This window comes from Rhamphochromis sp. 'chilingali', assembly GCF_963969265.1.
Source record: "Rhamphochromis sp. 'chilingali' genome assembly, chromosome: 17".
Taxonomy (NCBI): domain Eukaryota; kingdom Metazoa; phylum Chordata; class Actinopteri; order Cichliformes; family Cichlidae; genus Rhamphochromis; species Rhamphochromis sp. 'chilingali'.
Genome location: NC_137944.1, coordinates 32,108,774 through 32,129,032, shown reverse-complemented (window position 1 = coordinate 32,129,032; position 20,259 = coordinate 32,108,774). Strand labels below are relative to the sequence as shown.

The 20,259-nt window shown below is 42.0% G+C and overlaps 1 protein-coding gene across 1 annotated transcript in view; it reads right to left on the bottom strand.

Moving 5' to 3' along the window:
- Positions 1-476: 476 nt before the first annotated feature.
- Positions 477-20,259, bottom strand: part of LOC308385276 (CCR4-NOT transcription complex subunit 3-like) — a 43,337-nt gene continuing 23,554 nt past the window's right edge. The window contains exons 7-19 of the mRNA XM_080864115.1: positions 19,694-19,789; positions 16,941-17,069; positions 16,503-16,593; positions 15,206-15,339; positions 12,916-12,972; positions 10,822-11,770; positions 10,596-10,710; positions 10,071-10,221; positions 7,584-7,680; positions 7,148-7,349; positions 4,703-4,835; positions 4,255-4,380; positions 477-4,119 (exon numbers count right to left, since the gene is read on the bottom strand). Of these exons, the coding sequence (XP_080720241.1) occupies positions 4,021-4,119; positions 4,255-4,380; positions 4,703-4,835; positions 7,148-7,349; positions 7,584-7,680; positions 10,071-10,221; positions 10,596-10,710; positions 10,822-11,770; positions 12,916-12,972; positions 15,206-15,339; positions 16,503-16,593; positions 16,941-17,069; positions 19,694-19,789 (2,379 nt within the window). The 3' untranslated portion in view covers positions 477-4,020. The remainder of the gene's footprint in view (positions 4,120-4,254; positions 4,381-4,702; positions 4,836-7,147; positions 7,350-7,583; positions 7,681-10,070; positions 10,222-10,595; positions 10,711-10,821; positions 11,771-12,915; positions 12,973-15,205; positions 15,340-16,502; positions 16,594-16,940; positions 17,070-19,693; positions 19,790-20,259) is intronic.

Genomic DNA, 20,259 nt, shown 5'->3' with positions numbered 1-20,259 from the left:
CACTTTGCAAGTGTCATTATTCCATGCTGTCTGATGACAACAACTGAAGGAAAAAAAAATAAGGAAGTTTGAAGGATGAGAAGTCTATACAACACTTCTTTGCCAAGGGGCAGAGAGAGATTCACATTTCAGCTCTCGGATTGACCTCTCATCCCTCCCGCTTGTCAAAAAAAAAAAAGTAAACCCCCCCAAAAAAGTTAAAAGCACGACTGTCAGTCAAGTGAATAAGTGTAGAGTTGTGTGTCAGGTTATAAAAACACTCCTTTGAGAAGTCGCTGATCTTTAAAAAGAACAGTCCCCGTTCTCCTCTGGCTTTTAAAATGATCTCCCCCATTTCTGGAACAAAAAAAACAAAACAAAAAAACAAACAAAGAAAAAGCACAACCTATCACAAACTTGATACAAAATATAAAGATAGTCTCTCTTCCAGGTGCTGCTCCAAACATTGGAGGATATTTTTATTAAAAACAACAAAAAACAACAAAACAAAAAAAAAAAAAAAAAAAAAAAAAAAAGAAAGAAGAGTGAAATGAAAAGGGCCGCTGTGGTGTAAAGAGAAGAAAGGATGGAAATTAAACCTGCGGTGAGAGTCTGTCCTGGAGGGGAAGATATACTGTAGTTGTGCTGTGGCAATGGGAGCTGCTGGCGGATACATTTCCTCATAAAATGGTCTATCAAATACTTCCTGAGAAATAAAGGAAATATCTACCTGGCATGAAGAGGAGAGGAGGCGGCGGCTAAGAGAGAGAGGAAGAGACAGAAACTCAAGTGTTTTGTGTCAAAAACAAGAAAAAAAATGAGCTGCTGTTGAGTTTTGCTGGCAGCTGTGGAAGAAGCTCGGGCAGTGTGAGAACGAGTGTGTTTGTGTTTGGTGTGGGCCCAGTCGGCTCAGTCGAACCCTTCAGTGTGTAAACATGGAGCAGAGAGCTGGAGGACAGAGGAGATGTGGGCAGCAGTGCTGGTGTTGCTCTGTTTGTGCTCGAGCACAGAGAGGAGGAGGAGGACGAGGGAGGGAGGAAGGAAAAAGGGAAGGAAAGAAGAGGCTGGTGGGAGACGAACAAACTGTCCATCCAGCTGCCGGCAGCATCCAACACCCACCATGATAACTGCTGGAGCTGCTCTGTGTTAAGAGGATCACGTCCCCTGGCTTTAACCTGCTGCTCAGTTTTAGACGTCCAGGGTGTGAGGCGCTCCGAGTGTCGGGTGTAGCATGAGCCCGGTCTCATACCGACGCCGTCAAAGAGAAATTTTGTCAAAGCTGCTGATGTCACAGAGGCTGATTTCACAAACAGAGCAGGTCAGGAGCTTTTTGTTTTCTAACACTTGTCAGTTCTCACATGTGGCACAAAACAGGAAGTGGCCCACACGCAGTCCTGAAAATATTTGGCTTGATTTATGTGAGGGAGCTGCGCTGATAGATCACCAATGCAGCACACAGATTTTGCACTAAGGGGCTGGCAGATTAAAGACCGGCCAAGGTCTGATCAGAACGCGGGGGACTCTAGCGTTCTCACATGTTACTAAAAGTGTGCTTGAGCCCCCCTTGGGTGCAGCAACAGTAATCTGTCATAAACAAGACAGAGCAGGACACAAAGCTCCCAAACGGAGCTTCATGGCCTCTCTGATCTTTGTGTCCACTGTTGCTCTGGTCAGAGATGCAAAAACGACCCTGTCTGTACTGCTGAAGACAAAACGCCAGTATCTGACGTCTTGGGATGAAAACATTTTGGCGTATTTTCAGGCATAAAGCTTCAAACCTAAATAAAGTTGTAGCTTAGCTTGTTGAAAGCTATCAGAAGCACCTGGTTAGCATCTTTCTGCTGCGTACAGACACTGACATGAGCAGCTGATCGTATATTTGTCTGGCAGCCGGATGGGAAAATTTCTGCCGACAAGCCAGCGCAGCGAAGGTGGACACAATCTGATCTGTGCACAAACAAAACAAACAAAAACTCTATAGAGGAACATTGTGGACTGAGCTTTCAGCAGGTATTCATAAGTGCCATTATTGTAGTCGTGAGAGGATCCCCGTGCACCTCCGCTGCGTTTGAGTGAACGCAGAAAAATTTAAACTGTGCATGACGAGAAAACTGGGAAAGGAGAAGATTTAATTACAACTTGAGTTGTCCAAGCTTCTCCCAGTTTGAAGCCATTTTTGTGAAACTATGACATAACGCTGCCCACCAGGTAAAAGACAGTTACTACCAACACCTCGCCGGCTGCGTTGTCACACTCCTCCTCTGCGGATAGACGGGAGTAGGCAGGGCGGGATATTTTTAGACCAGCGGACAAAAAGCATGAACCACCTCACAAGTAAACAAACACCGACAACAACAATAACAAGAAACGGGACCTCTGGAGTGCGAGCGAGGCCTGCGGTGCCACCTACGACCAGTGTTTACCCGTTCGGCTGCTGGTTGCTTGTTTTCCCAAACAGACCAGAAGAGAGAAGCTAACTGCTGAGCTCCGGCTTCACAGAGCTGTAAAAGGACGCCTCATCGTCACAGCAGCAGGGCAGGTGACCTCATTAATCAGCTGTTTTACACAGAAATCCAACACTTTTGCACCTCAGGAACTTGACACCTGTGATTCCAATGATAACCGCCACACTGGGGGAAGAGATGCTAGGCCTAAATATCAGCTTCTACTCGCTTGTTGAGGCGGATGAATTCATTCATTAATAGCCTCACCTACAGCATCTGATATCCGCTGCTCTATTTCAGCTCCTTTGGCGTCTGATGATATAACGAGTTAGAAAAATAGATCCGAAAATGCAGAACAGCAAATAATTTTAAATTTCATGATTAGGTTTTCATTAGTTCTGCTTACTTTTACTTTAAACTAAATTTTGTATTTTTTTAAATTTTTTTTTCCCTCTTTTAAACAGATTCATTCATTGTGAATGACTTCCTGTTACTCCAACAAGACCCCAATCAGCTCTTGTTGTTGTGGAGATGAACTTTACTTTTACATATATAAGGGTGCAGGTGAGCCTGGTTAGCACCACCTCTAACCAATACTTCACTGTTAACACCTCAATAACGGAGACAACCACACTGATCATGAAGGTCGACTTTACAGAAGAGCGATTTAAGTGCACAGCTGTACCTAATAATCTGGCCACCAACTGCATTTCACTGTAGATTCAATGTGGCTGTTCAAGTTCTCCACCTAATTTGTACTGAAGCAGAAAGACTGACGTATTAACGGGCACGAAAATGATGTGTGTCCACGGATATGAAGCCCTGCTATCATTTTATTCCACTACTCCAAATCCAAATTAATCTGGATTATAAACCAGTGGAAAACAAGGCAGAAGCTCAGCATCATTATGTCTCAGGTTATGCGAAGCGTCACATTAGCAGCTGTCAAGTTCATGAAGCAGAAAAGAGCTGGCTGCTCATCCTCTTTGACGCGTCCTCGTTTGCTTCTCACTTGATTTTAAAATTCATTTCTCTCAGCTGATGCAAGTCTGAGAAGTGTTACCTCACTGATGGAGTTCACATCTCCAGGTTTTCATTGGTCTGTTTAAAGTAGACAGAGCCTGCGCTGAGAATATAACTGACCAATAATCTTTGGCCTTTAAAGGGCGGGGCTAACAGAAGCAACAGTTTTAAAGCCAAATTAACAGGATAACTCAGAGTCGAGGGCAGGGGATAGTAGAACATTATACGCGTGATTATTTTGTGTGTGTGTTTGTGTGATTTGTCTAAGCCAGGAAATATTTTTTATTTTTTAAAAAAAAAAAAAAAAAAAAAGGCCTGCTGATGAAGAGATAGAAAGAAGAAAGGAGGAGATGATAGGAGTGGGAGGGGTTATCACTGCCGGTGTGAGGATGGTAAGGCGGGATTTGGAGGGTCAGGAGGAGGGACGAAACCCGCCCGCCCCCCTCCGGCCCGCACGTCTCCTTTTCCCAGCGAGCTGAGGTCAAATCCAGGAATGTCAGCAGGTGGATCAACCTTCTCCATGCGTCCATCTCTCACTTTCTCAGCTGTCAGTCCTGTCGCTTCTCTCTGCACGTCACTGGAGGTCTCGGTCTTCGAGGTACCGGTACTCAAACGTGAAGCCCTCCTTCTTCCGCTGGCCCCATTTCTCATAGTCAAAGTAAATGTATGTTCCCTAAAACAAGCAAAGAAAACACTAAGTTTGAAGACAAAGAGGAAGGCGGTCAACGCACGACTAAATGTTTGCAGAAACATCCATATCGTTAACATTTTTAAACTCTGCGGCTGAACACACAGATGTGATTCTCACCTGCTCAAACTCATCAGTGATGGTCTTGGGTTCTTCGTGCCTCTGAAACCACATCATGTACTTTGTGTGGAACCTCCACGACTGCTTCTTCAGGGCTTTGGCTGCCAGATACTGGGCCTTAGTGCCCTGCAGAGAGGGAGAGAGGAGAAGACGAGTGCTGAGAAATGAGACTAAATTAGGAGCACGTTTTGGCTCTGAGGAGAAAGAAATCCTCAATTTTACTTGTAATATGATTCATAAATACCTCATGAGCCTAAATTAAATCTGACTTTAGTGTAATCAATTTAGTCTTGACCCTGGACTCCCTAACAGGCCCTTCTTTCATTTAAACTAATCATCTTCATCCTCCAAATTCCGATTCAGCAGATCCAATTATAACCTAAAACAGTCTCACAGAAAGAGTTTGCTGTAAACAACATTTAAGCAGAAACGGACCAACACTGCTTACCTCCAGGTAGTAAAAGATGAAGAAGAGGGTCTCTGTGGAAAGCCTCTGGTAAAACTCTACAGTGTCTGAGTGGGGCGGTGGCACCTGGTGGTGGAAAGGCAGGGTGGGGCAGGGGTTTCTCATCAGGTACTGCCTGTAATACAGACAGAGAGGGGAGTTAATGGTTTATAAATGAAGAAAATGGCAAGAATTTAGCATAACTTTTTAGATAACACGCTGCATTCCTAAAGTCTTATCTTCAGTATAGAAGGGGGGAGAAACAGAAAAGATGAAAAAAAATTTGTCTTGATCTCATTTTTTTTTTTAAACATCTTTACCTAAAAATCAGTTTTTCATCTCAACTATATTAGATGTTTAAGAAAATCCACAATTAAAACTTGTGCTGTCAGAAAAAGGTGAAAGTACTGAAGCACCTCCCTTTAAAACCTTCCATTTGTCAGGGGCAGCCAATCAGAAGACAGGTGGCTTAAAGAGAGGGTGGCCTTAAAAGCAGATGAACTGATGGGCTCTACGAAAGCTCAGATGGATTTTTGTAGTAGAGCTTGAGAATAAAAATATGGGGCTGAAAATAAGCAGAACAAAATAACCAATTAGGATTTCTTCCATGACCTAAACAACCCTCATCGACAGACTTCACCCATCGTCTCTGCACAGTTAAAAGTGAAGAAGCTCTGTTTTAAGGCTTTTTAAAAAAATAAATATAAAGAAATGCAAACACTACAAGTGCAAAAATAAAGTAAAGCAACAGGTTGAGATTCCCATTTGTAAACACCAAGTCAAGATGGGCAATCAGAACCACTGACACCGTGACATCAGAAACTACAAACTGGTCGAAATGTAAGAAAAATCAAAGCCTAACATTTATAATGTGTTTAATTGTGAGAATCAGAGTTATTCTCACGGCAGACTCATTTTACCAACATGTGATCTGAAGACCGAGATGTCACATGTTGAGGAACATGTGGGTCGTACGTACACAATGATCTATATAAAGATTTTCCTTCCCTGATGGATTCACAGAAAGTAGGAAAATTCAGCAGTGGGTCACTCTCTCTACCTAAATGCACTTTTCCGAGTATTTTTAGAATGATGACAAACCCAGTTTGTCTGTTTCCATGAAGCTGTGTGCACCGAGGGCGCGCCTAAAATAACAGAGTCCCACAAACGGAGCAGAACAGAAAGTGTGCGAGTGTCTGACTAATGTGAGCACTTCAAATCAAACGTGGAGGAAATGAGCTCTGTGCGTGTAGGAGAAACAAGTGTGTGCGTGTAAGCTGAAGGTAAATTATACTTTAAGAAACAGGTGGAACAAACACGTCTGTCACGCTTTTATTACAGAGTCATGTTTTAATCACAACAAGACAAAATCCACGCTCTGCGTGTGTGTGTGTGTGTGTGTGTGTGTGTGTGTGTGTGCGCGCGCGCTCTCTCATCTGTAAAGCACAACAGGTACTGTGGGACAAGAGGGTTTGAGTGTTTGATTTAAATGTCAATTGTATCTGTGTGGGCTGACTGCATTGTAGATACTGTACCAGTATAATCACTTCTGCAATTATGACTGTGTGTGTACAGGTGGGCTACATTACTGAGCACTCCAGTATCAGACTGTACTACACACAAATCGAATAAAGCAGTGGGGTTTTTATTCCCTGTGCTGCAGTTTCTCCCACTGACTTCAGTTGACTGAATTTTGCTCTTTTAAATATTTTTTACTATTGTTTACACAAAGAGCTGAGGCGCTTTTGTCCAATCTGATCCGTAGATGTTTTGATAGAGTCACTGTGAGGAGATCTTTTAACAACTGTAGTGTATAGTGCTGGTCAAAAGTTAAGTCACTTGTAAATGGGTAAATATGGAATAGATACAGTGATTTATTTATGTTTGGAAAGTGCACAAACATGAATTTCCACAGTTTTGTTGTGCATGTACAACATTTCATGTCATTTCATTCTATGCTATGAGTGGAAAACAGTATATGAGGGAAGAAAAGTGCAGCACTAATGAGCCTGAAAGTCAATGTTTGGTATGACCACCTTTATTCAACACAGTGAACTGAATATACTGCACTGGGATGTGTTTGGGATCACTGACATGCTGCAGAACTAAGACATTATCAGTGAGTAACCTTCCAGGTTATATTGCATAGAGGATGCAAATCTGACTTTCTGTATGTACGACTTAGTTCTGCATGACAGAGTCTCCACCGTGTTTTACAGATGACTGTAGACACTCACTGTTGTACCGCAGTGAACTACTGAGTCTTCTTAGATTCAGGTAAAGAAATGGGCTTTATTTTATTTTTATTTATTTATTTTACAGCTGACTTGACCCTGGCCTCCTCTGAATTTAAACAGTTGTTTGTTTGTGAAGCTGCCTGTAGTGTGTTGTGTATAACGATGCTTTTTCTGACTGCAGAAAAGGTGGGTGGTAAAAATTTCACTGCACCTGATTCTCTCGGAGTCGGATGGGTGTGGCATATGCGTCCACGCCTGCTCCTGCATGACCTGTTGGTAGCCCTGGTCTTTGGACAGGGGAACCGGGCCCAGCGGACACACCCCCAACGATGGGGGGATGCTGACTTCTGACAGCGAGGGCTGAGGTCCTGATGGGGGGCCTGAAGGGGCCGTAGTGCTGCTGGGGAATATTTCTGAATAGGAAAGAGTGAGGGGAAGTGACGATGAGAGGGATTCGGGTTTTGGAAATGGAGAGAAAGAAAAGTGGAGTTGAGTCAGGGATGATAATATCATCAGCAGTTTTTGTTCAGAGGCGGCTGAGAGTGGGAGGTGAGATGACATTTTGTTCCATTAAAACACAGCTTTTCTATTTCTGCTCTATGGTAACCCTCCATCTCTTTTTATCAAGGTGTGTGTGTGTGTCTTACCTGAGGTGAGGTGCAGGGAGGTCACATCTCCCTCGATCCCTGAGCTCATTGCTGCTCGCTCGGCCATGGACTTGAGGCTGCTCAGAGGCTCTTGGGGCTGATGAGGACAGACAAGGAGACACTTGGGAAAAAAGATTCTCCAGGACGTGTGCACAGAGTTATCATACCTGCTTGAACACAGGAACTCGAGTTCCCGCACCACTGATAATGTTGTCATGGAAATCACTTTGACTTCAGTTTTCGGGCTGTTTGGTTTCTCTGCTCCTGTGCCCTCCCTTCCTAAGATGCATGTGACGTAGCGTCAGGCAGCTTGAGGAGTGATTTCAAGATGACATGACGAAACAACAACAAAAATAATGCACTATATGTTCGCAAGTACGTGGATAGCTTGGAGAGTGTCCTTCAATATCATACTGCAATAATGTGATTTACTTTAACTCTTAGATCAGAGATTTTTGTTACTACAAGAAACAAAATCGACTACAACCACATCCATAGAGAAATTATTGTTCTCGTTTGGTGTGTTGACTGCGGTCAGGTTTTATGTGGTGGACCTAAAGTTGTGTGTACTCGTGTCTGCAGGCACATCCAGGTGGTTCAAAGATACTTTAGATTGGTCTGTAGTGCAGCCATTCAGACTGTTTATGGAGTGCCAAATCATGAAGAATATAAAAAGATCGAAGATGAGTTTTAGTGAAGGAGGTCAGCACTCTAGTATCAAAAAACCTCTTGTTTCTGTACATCCCCTACAAAAGTCCTACTTTACTCTCCATATTTTCTCAGATCATCCAAAATCAGTTGGAGAAACACTGAGTTAGTCTAACATATTCCATAAAAATAAAGTTGAACTTAAAGCCAAAGAAATTAGTACGTTTAGTCACAGGCTAACTCGAGCTCAATTGTGCGTATGCAAAGATACGAAATGGAAGAAATTCACACTGGGCAAATTAAACATTTCAATTTTGGTAAAATATTCACTTCACACTGAGTCTCGAATACCTACCAGCTAAAATGATCCCACAGACTTTTCTCCTGATACTAATAAATATTAAATATTGTCGCCATGGTTCAACTTCACTTTTATGTAAAGACTCTATAAGCTCTGTTACAGATTTACACCGCCTTGAAATTTTATACAACAGGAAGTTTGTATGAAATTCACAGGGCTGCAAATTCTCCAGCAAAAACTGTTGTTTTTGCAAGTTTTCAGTAATTCAGATTTTGCAGCTTTAACATTTCATTCATCAAGAATCAAATGATCTTACTTTTTTATATCCCCATGGAAACACTGTATAATTGGAGATCACTTTTGAACTTACAATGATCTGGCACAATATTATGACCACCTCTAATATTCTGTTTGCCCCCCTTCTGCTGCACTGATCCGTCAAAGCACAGACTCAACCCCACCCCTGAGTGTGCTGTGGTATCTGCACCAAAATGTTAGCACCAGTTCCTCCAAGTCCTGTGAGTTGCTAGGTCAGGGATCCATGCATCAGACTTGTTTATCCAGCACATCTTGTGCAACTGGATTGAGATCTGGGGAATTTGGAGACCAAATCAAGACCTCAAACTTATTGTTCTGCTCTTCAAATCATTCCTGAACCATTTTTTGCTTTGTGGGTGGATGCATTACCCTGCTGAAGATGCCATAGCCATCAGGGAATACAGTTTCCATGAAAGGGTGTGCATGGCCTACAGAAATGCTTAGTTAGGTGGTAAATGTCAAAGTAACATCCACATGGATGGCAGGAACCAAAGTTTCTCAGCAGAACATTTCTCAGAGCATCATACTGCCTCTGCTGGCTTGCCTTCTTTCAAATAGTACATCCTGATGCCAGATGGTCCCCAGGTAAGCACGGCACAAACACGCAGCAATCACAAGATTTAAAAGAAAGCCATTTCATCATACCAGGCCTCCTGTTGCTCTGTGGTCCAGTTCTGATGCTCAAATCTGTACTTTTACCCAATTTTCCTGCTTTTAATACATCAACTCTGAGCACATAGTGTTCCCTTGGTCCCTGATATCCCCACTCACTAACAGGTGCCATGATGAAGGGATAATCAGAGTCATTCACTTCACCTGTCAGGGGTCATTATGTGTGTGATCGGTGTATATTCATACCTCTTTAAAACATTACTGTACCAACCTAACTTGGCAGGTATTTGGTTCCTCCGTGTCGACATTTATTGATTTTTGGCACTGTTCTCTCAGTGTTTGCTGAAATTTGCTTTAAACAGCTCTGTTAATCAACAAACAGCAGTAATGAGACTGTAATCATCTCCCCTTTGGATTTAACTGTTGGCAGAACGAATTAATTAAAGCAAAGGCCATTCTTATTGTGTCTGCATGCAAATTAATAGTCTGTGGAGATTTGGGAGATTAAGTTGCTCTCTTAGCAAACAACACTCAAATCAAACTCCCATATCCCCCCAAAACGATTAAAAACATAGCTGTTCACCTTCGTATGTTCAAATGTGTCTCACCTTGATGCTGTCGGAGGACTGCTGTGAGTAGGACATTGGCCCATTCAACAGGTTGCTGCCGCTCACCGTTTTGGCCTCGCTGTAAGAGGCCGGGGATGGAGAGTTGGATGACAAACTCATAGAGCCCAGTAGACTGGGACCAGTGTCCTTACTGGAAATAGGAAACATGGATTTGTTTAGGCTGGGGTCACAGTCAAAAAGGAGCACAAATCTAAAGAAGTTACAGAAAGTCTTGTTTTCCACAAGCAGCAGAAGTTTCGCAATAAAATCCCCTTTGACAAATACTCCTGTGCAGGCCGAAGGTTAAAAGGCTTTTAATTAGAAGTGCATATAGGAAGACTTTAATGCAGTCATTTTAGCTATGGAATCTGAGCGGCTCTAAGGATGCTTTTTACGCGTATTTTTAATCAGACAAATAAGAAATAAAGTCTAACAAAAAGGAGAGGGTAGTGGTGACAGTCAATTTCATTAAAATGCTTCTATAAAAACAATCATGTCCTCTAACCAGCTGCTTTGGCTACTTACGGCTGATTGGCTGTAGAGGTCAAAGATGAGGGTTGGCTGGCACTGTTGAGGGCGGATTGGCTGGCACTGTTGAGGGCGGAGTCTGCTGTGTTGTCTGCTACCACAGCACTGTAACCTGTAATAAAAACAAATACATAAATGCACTTAGAAATCATCCTCAGGTGTAATTTCTCTCTGAAACTTTATTTCTACAGGTGCTGGAAAAACGCAGACATTAGATACTCACTAGTGCTACCGTTCTGCTTCTGTCGGCTCGGTGGTCGGACAGGGAGCGAATTTCCTCCTACTACTCCACTCCCTGCTGATCCCGAGCTGCCTCCGTTGCTCCCGATGACTCCTACTCCGCTACCTGGGGATAAACCTCCCACCGAGCTCGGTGACACCAAGGATGAGCCCTGCACCCCTGACTGACTAGAGCCCAAACCCAGAATCCCAGAGCCAACCACGCCCGGCGCTGCACCCAGCAGACCTGTCGAGGATGTCGGCCCGCCGACTGTCATGTTCCCGCTGCCGATGGAGCCTACAGCACTGTTGGTCGTTGCTGTGCTGACTCCACCCAAAGAGCCTGGTAAGCTGGAGCCGACCGCCTGAGCGTAGGGTGCAGGGGTGTTACTGGACAGAAGGCCTGCCATGGTGCCCGTCAGGGATGCCGGCATCCCCGACAGGCCGAGGCCTCCGGACATGGGGCTGGTGGTGACGGCGCCCGAAATGCCTTTCCCCAAAGAGAGGCCCAGGCTAAGGCCCAGGCTGTTGGAGGTTGGCGTGGACCCTGATGGAGCCTGCGGCTGCGAATTTGAAGCACGGAGCTCCTGTGTGCTGGCATTGGGTGGAGAGGCGGCCAGTGAGGCAGGGTGGCTGTTGGTGGAGGTGCTGGAGTTGGAGATAGGAGCTGAGGAGGAGGAAGAGGAGCTAACGGAGTTTTTGGCCTGTTGCTGCTGCGCTGACGGGTGCGGCGGCTGCTGGGTGGCGTTGCTGTAGCTGCCAGCGGAAGTGTTGGTGAGATGACCTGCTGAGTTGCTGTGATGACTGTTGCCCCCAGAGCTACTGCTTCCTCCCCCAGCGATGGTCGCCATAGAGATCATTGAAGATGAGGTCAGTCCCGAGACGGAAGAAGAAGCAGAGGAGGAGGAAGAAGAGGATAACGAAGAGGAGGGATTTCCATTCTTCACAGGCGACTGAAAAATATAAAAAAAATACATGAATTAATTAAAAATTAACCTGATGTCTTAATCAATGACTTTTCAAAGCACTGCTCTTGTTGCTCCATTATCTGATGGACAACAATTGTTTTTTTTGCCCAATAACACATCATTGTTTAATTACAGTACAATGAACACTGCTCATTTATCGCTGAGGACAAATCATAAACCAAAGTCAAAGATTCGATTGAACATGAGGGACTGACCCACACAACAATATATTTTAAGGCAGATGAGATAAGTATGCTGTTTGGGGATTTCAGGGAAAAATCTCCATGAAAATTTCAGGCTCATTTGTGGACTTAAAACAGGAAAAGGATAGTGCTTTGTTTCCCCTGCTAGTCATCGATGAAGGAGATAACAAAGAGACTGTGCAACATTTATATATAGCTGTCACCATTGGCTGTATTTAAAAGGTGTAGCCATTATGAAGAATCCTGTTGTCAAGTCTCAACCTAAGTGTTTTTGCCATTGCCATGAAGGCTTTTTTTAACATGTAGAACTAGACGTCTTTTTGCAACCAGAGGGATCGCCCCCTACAGGACATTGGAGAGATTGCAGGTTTAAGCAGACACGTCATGTGAGGAGACTCAAAGAATCCTGAATAGAAATCTTTGCAGTAGCAAAGAAGGTGGTTGGCTTAAAATTTAAGTAGTAAAAACAGGCAACATATTAGTACATACTAATTAATGTTGTTGCCCCGGTGCATGACCATAGATGTTTATGACAGTTTCAGCTATGTTGTAGCAAACCTCTCTACTCTTGTGTTTTAGTAAAGATGTAGAAATTTTACACTTTTTGTTTGTGGTGTGTTGAGCAGTGTTGGTGCTCTGGATACTGTGGTTTGAGGTTCTGGCTCTTTCCTAGTTTGTTTAGGATCAGACTGGTTCCAAGATGACTCCAGAGTTGTTAGACCAGAGTCCAGATGGACTTTGGTTTAAGGCATGCACTTACATAGGCTTTACATGCAGTCTATGACGTTCACACTCGTCTGACTATTTACTTAACGAAAATTAACTGATAACTGCAGCACTTTATGATAATCTCAGAAGGTAATGATGTTCCTGGAGCTTTCGGCACTCCTGCTTTACTGGGAGAGGTTTCGGCATCTTCACACTAACCTGACTAACTTCACTGTCCGTCGAACGTCCCCTCTTCTTATCATCTTCTGAGTTCTCCTGAAAAAAAAAACAAAAAAAAAAAAAAAACACACATGGCATTAGGGCCATGTGTGTTAAGAGACAAACACCATGGTTGTCATCCTCATATGCGCCAATGCAAATGTGTGTGAAGTGAAAAAAGAAAAGAAGAAGAAAAGAAGGGGGTGGGGGGGGGGGGGAAGCAGGCAGTAGCAGATTTAAGCTTTGCAGAGCTTTTTGGGTCTCATGTTTTAATTCTTCTGGTTAAAGTATCCATAGCTGTCCATTGCAGTTAAGTAATTAATGCACTTTATATTTAATTTGTATTTACCATCAACAACTTTATACGAGCACATTTTTTCTTCTCAGTCTTGCTTAATTCTTATGCTGCTTATGTGTATGGGAAAATGGAGATCATCTTTCATTTCAGATTTTTGCACTGTGTGCAGAAACATGCAAAGTAAACCTCAATTTAAGAAGCGTGCACTTACATTAACATTAGTCTGTGTACATGTTGGTACATCAGAATCAACCCACTATCTGCAATGTGCATCCTGCAACATTCCCATTCCTGTGTGCATGTTAACACAAAGGTGTGTCACGGAAAAAGCTGTGGAATTTTTCTAAAAATTGGCTGCAGAGCGAGTAACCCTATAAAGACAATCAAAGCACAACGCAAAAATAAAACAAAGTGAACACATACTACAGGTTGAAAGCAACACAGCAGCTACAGCCAAAGTAGAGCGAGTGTATGTATGGGAAGAAGAAAAAACACTGTATGAATATATATATTGTAAGTGCTTTGGCAGAACATAAGAGGCAGACTAAGTGAACAGACTTATCAGTATCACAGCTCTATCATTGCTTAGACGTGTTTATGGTAAAGACAATGTAAGCTGTATTTTATAAGCTGCAGCCGTGACAGTGTTTAACAGGGCAAGTACAGATTTAATGTTTGAGGAGGAGAAAAAAAAAAAAAAAAAAAAAAAAAAAAAAAAAAAAAATCACACTGAGGCTCAGACTATGTGCAAAAGGTCAGCAAGTACAAGAGGTGCCCTATTTTAGGATTTTTTTTTTATATATGTTTAGCCTTACAGATCAATAAAACCACTGAGGGGGAAAAAAACAAAAACAAAACAACAACAACATAGGAATAAAGTTTCATATTTGAATCTACATTTTTTACTGGAGATCAGTATCAACTCAGAAATTAAAAAACCTGATGTTTGATGGTTTTTAAAAACTTTATACCCTCCATGCATCAAGTTCAACAAGTTCTACAATGAATGCTGATGCAATTTTCTGGAGCACTGATTGGTCAGTAGGGGGTGGTTATACATGCGTTGATCTTTTATCTTGCACGTGATCTGCTCTGGAACCGATTAGCCCTGTAGCTTAAGTGAATGCTAATAAAATTAACTACCTCTGGAACACTAAAACTTCCAGATTCTGCTTCGTAGAACAGCCGTCTGTAGTTTGGGACTCCCAGATGTTTTGTTACATTTGACTTTTAGTGCAAACTCTAAGGTAAAGCAAACATCCAAACTTATACTGCGTCTCATTATCATCATGTATGTCTGTGTCGAACAAACTCAACAACTTCTAGAAACCTTCACAGCTGAGTCAGAGCAGCCTACTGAAGACCTTCCTCATCCTTTACATTCCCTTTAATGCCACGGTGTAACTTCTCATCAGCAGCGCGGAACAATACCACGCCTTCTATTCAGACAAACGAGCCCTATAATAACTGCTCTCACTACATACTGTGTGTGGGCGGATAGGAAGAACAGATGATATAAAGGCAACGCAACAGAACAATGAGAGCAGATGGCAGGGCACTACAAAAGCTACAAAGGCAATTATCTTTCATTTATATTTTAGATATTGACTCAACTTGAGTGTAACAATCGACTTAATTTCCCTCGATTACCAGTATTATTTCAATAGAACCATTAGTGACAGGTTCAGCAGTCAGTGATGAGATAAAACTGGATGATTATTTTTGGTGGAAAAGCAGCAGGTTAATTTATTCATTTGGATTTTTAAAGTAATTTTAATTGTCATATCACTGGGGACGGGAACATCAAGGATGCAAATAATATGCAGAAAAGCTTGAATGATTGTGAGCAACAAGTGGGGTCCAAATTACTCTTAATCCTTTTTAAATGACTTTAAAAAGCCCTCAGTGTTTTATTTATTAGTGCACAGCTAGCACAGACAAAAGCACACACATAACAGAAGCTTTAGCTAACTCTGGGGAAAGTTCTCTTACTGTAGTGCAAGTAGCAGGCGACGGGGGGATGGGTGAAGATGAGGTGGTGGAGGTGGGTGTGCTGCTGGACTGCTGGAAGATCTCGTCCTCCAAGTGCGAGTGCCCCGGCGGTGAAGTGGCGACCAGCGACTGAGCTGGAGAAAGCAGAGGCAGAGAGGGAGGTCAGTGAAAGTCAAAAGGCCTTTAAGACTTTGGTAGGTTTAAATGTTTAAAGCTGTTTACAAAAAACTGTGGTTTGGGCCATTTTAATAATATATGATGTATATATGATATAGTCAAAAATGTTAAGATTTTCCATTGGAAGTGACCGGGATTAGAAAGGAGAATATAAAAGGATGAGTTTGGACATGTGCAGAATAGAGACGTTGGATTGACTGGAAGAAGAAAATGCTGAATATGGAGCAGACAGGCAGAAGGAAAAAAGAAAGACCACAGAGAAGATTCATGGATGTAGTGACGGAAAACATGGTTGGTGTGACAGAGGAGGATGCTGGGGATACGGGGAGGATATTACGTGCAACTAGAAAAAGTTGCATTTCCTGTGAAAATGCAGTGTGAATGCCGTGTAGTGGAATCTGAAAAAAAGCAGAACTATCTGCTGAAAAGAGGCGTAGAAGCTTATCTCTTTGGTGAAAACTGCTTTATTTGAAAGGGTGGAGCGAGTGCAAGAGGAAAAGATGTGGGGCAGCAGCCATAGGTAGGATTCGAACCTGCACCATCTGGTCTCAAGGCGGCTACTCATCTCACTAAACCAAACTGGAGCAGAAGAAACTGAAATTTGTGCTGAAAACAGGTGAAAAAGCTGAACTTTCTGCTTAAAGGAGGTGAACTTGTTGAACTCTTTTCTGAAAAGAGGTGAAGAAACTGAAATTTGTGTTGAAAAGACTTTAAAGAAAAAAAAAAAAGTTGTACTGTTAGCTGAAGAAATTGTTGCCATAGGTGGGATTTGAACCCGGGCCTCCCGCTCTGAGAACGGGTGCTCATCTCACTGAGCTAAAACACAGCCCACCCGCGGGGAGCTAAATCAGCATAGACACTTGTGATGTGGTCCCATTCATCTCAAGGGGCCAAAAAAAAAAAGGGCATAAAATGCTTAATATTTCAAAAAGTATAAATGTTACGAGCGCCAAAAGATATAGCTGGCATTAGCAGAAAGAGCAGAACAGTTTAAAATCTGAATGGTGAAAATCGGCTGAAAACTGAGGGAGTTTTCAGCCTCACGGCATTCACACAATTACACGTAAACAAATAAAAAGTGTGAATTCAGAAACCAAACCCCGGTTCCTTCTCTACTTACGAATGTCCTCCAAATCCAGATCGTCGTAAAGGAATTCGTTCTCCTCAAAGTCGGGATCCTGCGACGAGTCGATATAATACTCTACGTCATCCTGCGGAAAGTGCAGATAGAAGGGAAAGTTACAAGAAAGTTTCGTATACAACATTTCTTAAACTAATTTTGTGTGTGGCAGTATATAAATAAATTCATCTGATGAAGGTTTACACTTTTTGTATAAATATTTCATTTAGTTGATGGAAAAACAAAGAAAAAGGCCGTAAAACTAATTTTTAGGAAAAGTTTGGCACACTAATTAAATTAGAATAAGTTATTTCTGCAAGTAACACCCGAAGAAGATCTTGTGGACACAAACTGTGCCTTTGTACAAACATTTAGTTGCTGATTCTATGTTTAAAACTGAGAAAAGGACAGAAAACACCAATCACTCTAGCCTCTGACCTTGATCTTCCTGATGGCTTCCACCTGCACAGAGTCGTTGTCCAGCATCCTCAGTATCGTCTCCAGCATCCGGATGTGGTACCGATGCCTCTCAATGAATTTCTTCAGCTCCTCGATCCGGTCCTGCTTCTGTACAACCAAAAATAGGCGAGAAGAAGAAAAACAAAACAGCAATTTAAGTAATGTAAGGAGGCAACACAGGCCCACAATCTACTTTTTAATTTGCTTAAGTCCAAACATTGATTATATCTGTGTTATGAAAATCTCTTAACATGTTTGAGCATGCCAATTCTCTACATTAATTATTTACTGTTGGACTTAAAAACAAAAAAAAAAAAAAAACACCTACAGCAGCCGGAGCATTTGACAGCTATAAGGCTGTGCGAGCGTAACATGCCGCTACATGTGCACTTTATGGCTTAATGCATCATATAAGCTAGCTCACGCATAACTGCACCTCTTACTTCAATATTTAATATTTCTAAAGCTTCATACATATTCTGTAGCTCTCAGCCATGTATTGCGTTTCTTTGTCCAGAGATAAGTTTAGATAAAACTAACACACCCAGATACCTCTGAGGAATAAAAGAAAAGAGTGCACGAGCAAGCTGGGCTGATGTGATTATAACAACACAGCAGCTGTTAAAACAGGCGGTCAGGACTCTTATGGAAATGTCTGGTGTGGCTGCTGGTGCAGGCAGCCAAGTGTGGCGTGTTAATGTTTCACCTTAGTGCATTTTAACACTGCACCAGAACAGTCAGAGGCATGAACAAGCCTCCAACATACACCTGAACTCTTTGGCCTCTTGTGCCACAGCTACAGTTGTAGTCAGACGTTTATATGTACTTAGAAGCATGAAATTAATAAGATCATCCTTGTACTGTTTTTTCCAGGGTGGCATCATGGTGCAGCACACATCTTTAATGAGTTTAAAAACAATCGGCTGCACAAGTTTGTTTTCTCTAATCCACACAGCCTCAAAGATATGAAGGATTTGTTTGACAGCACTTACTGCATTGAGCAATACTCTGAATGGGAAAATCCAAAACTACCCCATGACGTTCATGTCCATGAGTATGCAGGCCACAAGTGTAATTAAGAAACGGTCCAAGCCTGTATACAAGTTTATTTGGCTCTAACATTAATAAAACAAATTGTTTTCTTTTATTTTTTGTTTCCCTATTTTGATCCCAATAAAGCCTTAAAAGACTGAAAATATAATGTATATTGTAATGTTAATCTAAAAAACAAAAAAAATAAAAAAAAATAAAAAAAAAGTTGTGAGTTTTGTATGAATTCTTCGGTCCGGCTACAGCAGTCTGCAGCAAATCGTTTTCAATTGTAGATTAAAACACATTTGGTGCTCTGGTAAGTATTTGGGGCAGCAGAACAAAATAAAGAGTGTGTGTGTCTGATGTTAATGCAGCAGTGTGTATCGGAGGACTCGAGTTTTTAATAGTTTCTGGACAACAACAGAGCTGGAAGAACACAACACGCTCACAGTGAGAGGAAAAAACATCACCAGAGGTATCCTGTAAATTATAAAATAAAAATAAAATAAAAAACATGTTAAAAATTTTAGTCATGAGCTTCTTTCATCCAAAGAGAACAATAAGAAATATTTATACTGCCAGTACTTCCTCTTTGTGCAGAGTAGCCTGAAACTGATTTTCTGAACATGTCCCTGTCCTCAGATGGCCTCCAATCACTAGATCTCAATCTAATGGAGCTCCCTTCTGGGATGCGGTAGAACGGCAGATTTATATCGGGGATCTGCAGCCAACAAATCTGCAGCAACTGTGTGACGCAATCAATATATGAATCTATGCCATGAAGAATTAGGGCAGTTCTGAAGGCAAGAGAAGGTCCAGCTCAGTATTAGTAAGGACCTATTAAAGTGGCGAGTGGCAACATGTCCTAATAGGAGCCAACTTAGTGGCCTATAAACGTAAGATTTAACCAGAACCCCTCTTTATCTCTGCACACACTTTGTAGCTTGTTTTTTTTTTTTTTTTTTTAAATTCATCCTTCTTGCATCTTGAACATTTAAAAATCAAAGTACAAAGCACAACAGAGAGAGAGAGAGACCCTGTGTGAAGATTTTTATACCAAAAGAAATTTTAAGCCTTAAACTTTTGGTCTGAAAACCACAATCTTACAGCAGCAGTACAGTGCAACAGTAACTCTGAAGATCTCTGCTGAGAGAGACGGTCCTACGCTTTTGGCCAGCTAAACTAACCGCACAAGATACAGATAAAAATAAACTCCTCTGGGTCTCATTTATGAAACGTCCACGGCGAAAAATTCGTGCTCACAACTAAATGCGAGGCTAACAAAGTCGGCTGCAAACACTTTGTGACATAACAAAAGTATTTTCTTCAGCATGAGCTATAAACTCAAACATGGAATCTGAAAGTTTTCATGCTTTTTGCAATATCTGCACTGTCATCCACAGGTTTCTCTATAAATGAGATCCCTGAAGAGGACTTGAAACGAAAGCCAAAAGAAGGAAGTCAGGAGAGTTGCCCTTGTCTGGATAGAGACAGAAGATGAATGGAGGACACACTATCTGACCTCTGTAGCAGAGAGGGAGATAAAAGAGGAGAGAGAAAGGCTGCAAGGCTAAGGCCGGCTGACCGAGTGATCTGTGTCAGCTGTAAACAGACGAGGGAGAAGGCTGAGAGAAAAAGAACCTCAGAGGCGAGTAGAGAAGAAAATAATGAATGAATCAGAGATGAGAGCACACACTGACCTCCTTGTCTCCTTTCTTTTTTCTCGTCTGGACTGAGAGAGACTCCACTTCGCTCTCAAACTGGTCCACCTGCATGTTCAGAGTGTCTATCGTATTCTGAGCAAGAAAAGACATTAAAAGTTAACATGGCAGCGGTGTGACAAAACTCAGCTGGTTATTAGACCTTTAACTAGATCGGCTCTTGAAGAAATTTATCATTAAAATCTTTAAATATTTGCTGCCATTGTAAACCTTGGATGACATTAAAAATCAACTCTTTGGCGTTTGGAATCATCGGCTGACGAAACAAACCATGTTTAGATCCAGAAGTGGCTTTTTAATAGTGGAAAAACGGGACTTTCCTTCGCTCGCTTATTAAGTAGGTTCGGATAAGTTTAAAAAATTTTTTTTACCCAGGCTTAACATGTAAAAAACAGCAAGTATTAAACTAAAAAGCCTAATTTTGCTGTTAAGATTACAAAAGGCAAAACAAAAGGAGGAAGTCATTGAGTGTTTAAAATGTGTCGTGCAGCATAAGTTTTTCCATAACGGAGGAATGTTTTGGCAGCCACACCTGAAAATGAGCC